Here is an 8,231-nt window from a genome sequence, read left to right on the forward strand (position 1 = left end):
CCCTCCCGCCTCCCTGCCCGCCCCACTTCTCATTCACTTGGCTCGCGCCGCGCAGACAGCGCAGGGAGCACACACCGCCAGTCTGCGCACAGAGCTGGAGCCAGAGGCGCGGGGATACCGGGCTATGCACGCCCCCAACTGAAGCAACACCTCAAAGCCACAGCTCCCAGCAGCCCAGCGGATTTCAGAGAGCGCAGAGTCAGAAGAACCTCTGCGGAGAGACCCCCCTGGAAGCCTCCTGCAGGACGGTCCTTACCCCCACGCTCCGCTAGTGCAGACAGGAGCGCGCAGTGGCCCCAGCTCGCCGCGCCATGGAGCGGATCCCCAGCGCGCAACCACCCCCTGCCTGCCTGCCCAAAGCGCCGGGTCTGGAGCACCGAGACCTACCAGGGTAAGTTGGCGTTGGCCCCTTCAGGCCCCAACTCCAGTCTGCGCTGGGTGCCGCTCGCAACTTGAGGCAGCTCCAGGCGCATCCGGGGTTTCTTGCCCTCCAGGGCGCCTGCAGCTGGTGAGCACGCAAAGTCACGACCCTTCTTGGCACTCTCTCTGCAGGATGGATTTCCCCCACATGTACCAGGTGTATAAGTCGAGGCGGGGAATAAAGCGGAGCGAGGACAACAAGGTAAGTGCACCCCTGAGGACCCAGCGCCCCAGCCCCTCTCGCGCGCTGAGTTTCCAAAAAAGTTTTCTCGCTTTGAGGTTGGCGGGAGGGGGGGATATAAGGTGTGGGCTCAGTGCCTCTACTGAGTGACTGGGAAAAGAAGGGAAGGCGCTGGTTCTGGGTGCGACTCTGTTCCTCTCCGTGCCTCTTCTGTCGCCGCGGGGTCGGGCAGGAGGGAAGGCTCTGCATCCCCTTCCCCAGGTGCCTACCGTTTCCCGTGCGCTTTGCAGGAGACCTACAAATTGCCGCACCGTCTCATCGAGAAAAAGAGACGTGACCGGATTAACGAGTGCATCGCCCAGCTGAAGGATCTCCTACCCGAACATCTCAAACTTACAGTAAGTGAGAAGTTGGCGGGGCTCCAACCCTGCTCCTCTGCCCAGAGGGCGGGCGAGAGGGGGTCACTCGCCGCCTGCAGGCCCGGTGGAGAACTGCAGACCAGACCTAGGACCGGAGCTGGCGGGTGGTTGGGTACCCTTCCCCAGTACTGGGGTGGTTTTTGTTTTTTTGGTTTTTGGCAGCTTCATGCAAATAAATCGAGAGCCTCTTGGACATCTCCAAGTTGGCTTCAACACCAGCTATCCATCCTTATCAATAATTTAAGACTTTCCCTTCAGGTGATTTTCAAGGTTCTCTTATTTTCCTCATTTAAGGGAATCCATCAAGCAACACAGATTTTTATTAATATTTTTTAAAGTAAGGTGTGTGTGGTTGCTTTGGTGTGTGATTTTTATGTCTTTTCTTGAAAGTAGTTAACAGCTTTCTAGTTTGGCAACCTTTGGTGGGGGAAAGAGAAAAAATAGTATTTGGGGAGGAAGCAAAAAGCCTGGGCAGGCTGGAAGTTCTGAAAGGGTGTCAGGAAAGAAGTGAGGGAAAGCCTCTTGGCTGCCAGACACAGGAGAAGTCCCTCTCTGGGTTGACACCCCTGCAGAGAAATGTTATCTCTGGATTCCCCTGAGTTAAGGTCAGCAGCGGCTGCTGGAGAAATTTATCTGTCAAAGCTTTCTCCTAAGCTAGCTGCAGCTTCTAAAATGCCTCCAAAGATAGCTGACACCCGTTTTTTATTATTTAATCAAATATTTATCTACATAAGTATAGCTATATATCTTTTTTAAAAACATGATCAATAGACTTAAAACCATATTTAGCCAACCAGGAATGACTTTTTTCATTTCTCCCTTTTAGAGACACTTTTCATTGCTAATAAGTGTCTCAGAGATTAGCCTCTCTGACCTCACCTCTGACTAAGGTTCTTTTTATTCCAGACTCTGGGTCACTTGGAAAAAGCGGTGGTTCTTGAACTTACTTTGAAGCATGTGAAAGCACTAACAAACCTAATTGATCAGCAGCAGCAGAAAATCATTGCCTTGCAGAGCGGTTTACAAGCTGGTGAGTGTCTGAGCCTGGGTATCAGCTCTTAAAGAATTCATGCACCAATAGAGACGGGGGTTCCACCTCTAGTCTAAGAAATATTCTGCAACAAATAGCGTGTGCACGTGCATCGTTCATCGGGGTTCCTTTTGTCTTTCATGAAAGGTCAGACTTTTCCTTTGGAATGCCGCTGTGTGTCAGCTGACATGAATATATATTAGTCAAATGATCAACTATTTCTGCAGTATTATAGTTGAAGAGTCTGAGGGTTTGGGAGATTTCCCCACTCCCATTTAAAATGCTAAGGTCCCTATAATTTGCATCAGGGGTGTTTTACAGTGGGTCTTATTAAGCCCGCTTTCATTGAAGACTAGATCACAGGTCTGCCCCAGTGTTTTCCTGTTCTTTGCTTCCTTATCGCATGGTGTGTGGTGTGATCCTGGCAGCCTGACAGCAGGAGATTTTCCTGCTTTTCATGTGGTTCCCTGAATAGCCACTAGGTATCTTAGTGAGTTGCACAATCGAACGAAACCACCGAAGTTTCATCATTCATTTCTACTGGCTTCCAGAGAATCAGAGTCACCTTCTGAACTGCTAGTCTCACCCCTTCCAAATAATGCTGGAGAGATGTCTTCTACCCACTCCCTCATTCCAGTCTTCTCTGCCTTCCTGTTCAAGCCTACTATGATGGCAATTGCAAAAACCCAACAGGTGCTTCTGCCTGTTTCCTTATTGAAAATAGGAAGGTGATCATGAGTAATTTCTTGGGGACCATGGATAGAGTACATGGGAAAGATTTAAAACACCTGTTTAAAGATTATAGCATGACTCCGACTTTTCTAAGTCATGGAAAATAATCTTACTTTAGGGACCAGCAGATGGCATAATGGTTACATCACTGAACTCCCATATGGCCGACTGTGGTTTGAGTCTTGGACCCAGTGGCTTGAAACTCATGCTGGGCAGGTGTGCATGCATGCTCAAAATCCCGATAGCAGAATGGAGGAGAAGGGATTGTGGAGTGGCTATTCCCCCTGGGGGATGATTTTTTTACTTTTTCTCTGTCTCCCCAGTGAGTGCACGTGTCCTATAGTAAAAATCTCTCTCACAAATAATTTTAAAAATAATATTACTTGAGGTGATACTGCTCCTTCATTCTTTATTTCATTTTATGGTTATCTGGCTTCTGTTCATCTTGCCGCGGTAAGGTTGATGTTTTATCTATTGGCTCTTAGGTTTATAAACATACTGAATGTTCATTGCTGTGTAATTACAAGGAAAACCTACCAATTATACCAAGGCAAATCTTTCATCTTACTGCTCATGGTCCATGTCTGTGATGGTCTATGACATAGCCATCAAAAATCACATTTTGACCCAGCCACAGTGGCACAGGCAGCAGGGTAGCTCTGCCATGGAGCCATGTGGGAAGCCCTGGACAGGCATACCTGCAGGCATGCCCATAATCCTGCTCGGGAGAGGATCATAAGACCCCATCAAGGGTACCTGTCTTTTTCTCCATCTGTTGTGAAAGAACAAATACACTTTCTTTAAAATTTATGCTTTGATTCTATTTTTCCACAAGCTTTTCTTTTTAATTGCCAGAAGGTGTGTGCTCTCTCCAAAGAGAGATTGAGAGAGAGAAAGCATGCCCTGTTAGGGCGTGGTCCCACCTCAATCCCTTTTCCTCCATTTCCCCTTCCTGGTAGAATTTTGGGTGTGTGTGTGCACACATGCCTGGCATGTTTCTCAAGCTACTGTGGCCAGGATTCAATCCGTGATTGGCTTGTGAGATCTGAATCTCAATGCACAGTGCACTGTGCTATGGGACTGAACCATAAGTAAACTTAAAATGTTTATCTCTGGCAGGATTATCGATTCTTTTTATTTTACTCTGCATAATTTTCAGTGTAATTTTTCTCTGCACTTAATATTTTTGCAGTTAAGAATAGAAAATGGCAATTGCTATTTCTTTTAATAAAAAGGAAAGTCCCTGGCCTTGGGAGTTTAGGTATCCAGGTGAACCACAGGGCCTTCTCAAATGTCTTCCTTTGGATCTGTGTTTCCCCAGGTGAGCTCTCAGGGAGAAACCTTGAAGCAGGTCAAGAGATGTTCTGCTCAGGTTTCCAGACATGTGCCCGGGAGGTGCTTCAGTACCTGGCCAAGCATGAGAATGCTCGGGACCTGAAGTCTTCACAGCTCGTCACCCACCTGCACCGTGTGGTCTCAGAGTTGCTGCAGGGCGGTACTTCCAGGAAGCCGAACGACCCAGCTCCAAAAGTGATGGACTTCAAGGAGAAACCCAGCTCTCTGGCCAAAGGCTCGGAAGGTCCTGGGAAAAACTGTGTGCCAGTCATCCAGCGGACTTTTGCTCACTCGAGCGGGGAGCAGAGTGGCAGTGACACGGACACAGACAGTGGCTATGGTGGAGAATCAGAGAAGGGAGACTTGCGCAGTGAGCAGCCCTTTTTCAAAAGCGATCTTGGACGCAGGTTCGCCATGGGAGAGAGGGTCAGCACTATTAAGCAAGAATCCGAAGAACCCCCTACTAAAAAGAGCCGAATGCAGCTCTCAGATGATGAAGGCCATTTCACTAGCAGTGACCTGATCAGCTCCCCGTTCCTGGGCCCACACCCACACCAGCCTCCATTTTGCCTGCCCTTCTATCTGATCCCACCCTCAGCAACTGCCTACCTGCCCATGCTGGAGAAGTGCTGGTACCCCACCTCTGTGCCAGTGTTGTACCCCGGTCTCAATGCCTCTGCTGCAGCCCTCACCAGCTTCATGAACCCAGACAAGATCCCAGCTCCCCTGCTCATGCCCCAAAGACTCCCCTCTCCTTTGCCAGCCCATTCATCCGTTGACTCTTCTGCCTTGCTCCAGGCTCTGAAGCAGATCCCTCCGTTAAACTTAGAAACCAAAGACTAAACTCTTGAGGGGATCCTGTGCTTTGCTTTCCTTCCTCCCTACTTCCAAAAAAACAAACAAGAAAATGTTTCTGTGAGTGTAGCGAGACTGTTCCATGGTGTGCTGAGATCACGTGAGGCATGGAGAGAAGATTCAGTGTGTGTATGTGTGCGCGTGTGCGCTGTGACCCTATGTGTTGGTATAGGACACTGAAGTTCCTTTCTGTGTAAGGAAAACAAGAAGGATTGCTTGACATCAAGATTGCGGGGGCGTCCTAGCAGACTTCTGGGCTTTTCCCCACCCAGAGACTCGTCCCCCCCCCCTTTCCCTTTGATAAAGATCAGCTGGATTTTCAAAACCTCCAAAGTCTTGGTCTGTGAGTCACTCTTCAGTTTGGGAGTCGGGTCTGTGGCTTTGAGAAAAAGGTAGTTTCAAAGGAGGGTTTTCCGAAGCACAGCTCCCAGCCAGCTGTCAGGACCCCACCCTTCTCCCTTTATTGTCGGCGTGACTCACCAGACTGCAGGAGAGAGCAATCAGACAGCTTTCTGCGTAAGCAGTGAGGTAGCAGACACTGGTATAGCACGGCAGAGGTTTGGGGAGATTTTCGCAGGTCTGCTCCCCTCCCCTGCCTCCAATGAATAAACAGAATGTAGTTCCCTACTCAGGCCTTCCTAGTGATTAGCTTACTACGGAACTGAAAATGGCTCCCTCGGACAAGCTGAGCTGCCAGGGAACGAGGGAGGAGTTCCCCGGGCCTCTGGCACCTGTTTCAAGGTCTCACCCTTAGTACTTGCTGCCCAGAAAACCAAACCGGGTTCTGAGAGATGCAGACACCCCGAGTACCCCAGAATGCACAGAGCCGAGGAGCAAACCCCTGCCTTATGGCAAAGCTGAACTCGGTTTTCAGTTCTATCCTAAAACTCCTTTAACCAAGCTTAGCTTCTCAAAGGCCTAACCGAGCCTTGGCACTGCAAGATCCTTTCTGTAGGCTAATTCCTTTTGCCTGACGGCATATGGAGTGTCCTTATTGCTAAAAAGGATTGTGCCTCCTTCAAAGAAGTTTTTATTTTTGGTCCAGAGTACTCGTTTTCCTGACCTGTCCAGCTAGCTCTGCACCAGCTTTTCAAAATGCACTATGCTTGATCGCCGATCGTGTTTTAACTTTTTCTTTTCCTGTTTTTATTTTGGTATAAAGTCGTTGCCTTTATTTGTAAAGCTGTTATAAATATATATTATATAAATATATTAAAAAAGGAAAATGTTTCAGATGTTTATTTGTATAATTACTTGATCTACAAAGTGAGAAAAAAAAATGAATGTATTCCTGTTTTTGAAGAGAAGAATAATTTTTTTTCTCGAGGGAGAGGTACAGTGTTTATATTTTGGAGCCTTCCTGAAGGTGTGAAATTGTAAATATTTTTATCTATGAGTCAATGTTAAGTAGTTGTTTTAAAATACTTAATAAAATAATCCTTTTCCTGTGGAAGAGAAAGATGGTCTCCTGAATTTTTTAAATAACTTGATTGAGGTAGCTGTCCCCTGTGGCCCTGATTCTGAGGGAGAAAAAAAAAAAAATCAGTTAATCTTGGTGATTTCATTCAGCTTTCCATATGCCTTGTATATAGTCAGAATAAGCTTACTCAAGTTTAGTAGCAAAATACTGGTTTGTTTTCTTTTAAGTAACTTTTGCCAGGGATTTGCAATCACCCTATACCTCTTTCCATCATTAAGAAAAGTCCATTTCTCCCTTGCAGCCTGCTTTAGTCATGGTCCTCGGAACTTGACAGACGGCCAAGGCATGAAATTGTGGGTCGGAGCGTCTGGGTGGCTTGCTGGAGGGGTAAGCACGTTAAGAAAAGGTTTCAGGGATTATTACGCAATCATAATTGATACTGGGGATAGCACGTCTTTGCCAAGGCGGTCTAACTTTTTTGAATCTAGCAAGGTCTAATGGATTTGCCATATCCTGTCTCATGGCTGCTGGAGGCAACATTCCGTAATTATTTTCTACATCCTTCCTGGACTTCCTTCCATTGGGTGTGTTTGTGCGTGAATGAATATCGGCGGTGTTCCTTATTCAAGTACTCTTATTAAAAAAAAAAAAAATTCCATGGGAAAAGAAGTGGGAAATGACCCGGCCCAGTATTTGTGCCTCTCTCCTTCACCTTGACTTGCAGGGTTCCTGTTGGATGCTGCCTCTCAGAGGTGTCCTGAGGCTTCCTGGTGGGCAGTGCCTGGCAGGTCATTGTCCAGCCTCCAAAGCATCTGAAGTTTCCAGAACCCTCTGTTTGTCTGGAGCCCAGGCCCAGAAGCTGCCCCCGGGGAATTCTCAGCCAAATCCAGGCAGCACCTGCCCATTAGGACTGTCAGTGTCAGGTGTCACCTTCCCTGCTCCTGATGGGCCAGCAGGCGCGAGTGAGAGAGTGAGCCTTTCCTTGCTGTGCGAGGAACAAACAGGAATGCACCACCACCGCCTTAAAGGGACAATTGTCCTCAGGCAGCCAGACCAGGGGGCAGGCGGCCTGGCATCCCCAGCAGGTGGTCTACCACCTCCCTCTCCATGCCTGTTTTTGACTAGATAAAATAAGAATTCTGAGCCCTTTTCACACATTTCGTAGCAGGCAGATGGCAAATTCCGTAAGTTCCTTTTTCTCCCAGCTCCTTAGGGTCTGAGCCTCTGGGTCTCCTACCTGCTAAACCCCTAAAATCCTCCATGAGTCTCTAGACTTTTCTAGCTAGGTGTTTTTGGCAAAAGCTCAGACAAGTCAAGTTTGGCCTGGTTGAAATGAAGGGCCTAACTCTTTGCATGTCCTTCTCTTTCCTGGGCTGTGACCCAAGGAGTAGCTGTGAGGACAGAAGGAAGGGGTTGGAGCAACACACTTTAAGACGATTGAAGGGTTCCTTGCAGTCAACCCAGAAGCCCCCTGTCGAAGTCTGCCCCCCAAAGATGTAGCTGTTTCTCTGCCTCCTTTTTGTCAGGTTTGCCCTTGACCTTCCTTCTAGCCCAGTTTCAGCAAGATCCAAGTGCTGGCAGGACATGCGGGAGGGGCTTGCACCCCAGCCTTGTGCGCACTGGGGACAAAGAGGCCCTCTGTTTAGAAGGGGTGTGTGTGTGCGCGCGAGGGGGTGCAGCCCGGGCTCTGGGGCCAAGGCGAGGTGGCAGGAGGCAGGGGAGCGGAGGTTTGGGATCTGGCCGCCTTCAGACAGGGCGTGATCCGCCGGGCCTGCCGGGATGGTCTCACCCAGCGCTGACCTGCCTCCCCTGTTGACACAACGTCACGTTTCCGACTGC

At 48.6% G+C, this 8,231-nt stretch overlaps 1 protein-coding gene across 1 annotated transcript; it reads left to right on the forward strand.

Moving 5' to 3' along the window:
* The first annotated feature begins 16 nt into the window (after nucleotides 1-16).
* BHLHE40 (basic helix-loop-helix family member e40) lies at nucleotides 17-6,299 on the forward strand. Its single transcript, XM_006143047.3, has 5 exons — nucleotides 17-391; nucleotides 553-622; nucleotides 892-999; nucleotides 1,927-2,050; nucleotides 4,104-6,299. Exons 1-5 carry the CDS (start codon nucleotides 312-314, stop codon nucleotides 4,958-4,960), a joined length of 1,239 nt encoding a protein of 412 aa, XP_006143109.1. The 5' UTR covers nucleotides 17-311; the 3' UTR covers nucleotides 4,961-6,299.
* The last annotated feature ends 1,932 nt before the right edge of the window (nucleotides 6,300-8,231 follow it).

Source organism: Tupaia chinensis, unplaced genomic scaffold, assembly GCF_000334495.1.
Source record: "Tupaia chinensis unplaced genomic scaffold, TupChi_1.0 Scaffold000089_1, whole genome shotgun sequence".
NCBI classification, from domain to species: domain Eukaryota; kingdom Metazoa; phylum Chordata; class Mammalia; order Scandentia; family Tupaiidae; genus Tupaia; species Tupaia belangeri.

Excerpts from the sequence above, each read along its gene's own strand:
- BHLHE40 (XM_006143047.3), top strand. The coding sequence starts at position 312 with ATGGAGCGGATCCCCAGCGCGCAACCACCCCCTGCCTGCCTGCCCAAA. Across the intron at positions 392-552 it reads GAGCACCGAGACCTACCAGG|GATGGATTTCCCCCACATGT; the intron begins GTAAGTTGGCGT and ends CTCTCTCTGCAG. Across the intron at positions 2,051-4,103 it reads GCAGAGCGGTTTACAAGCTG|GTGAGCTCTCAGGGAGAAAC; the intron begins GTGAGTGTCTGA and ends GTGTTTCCCCAG.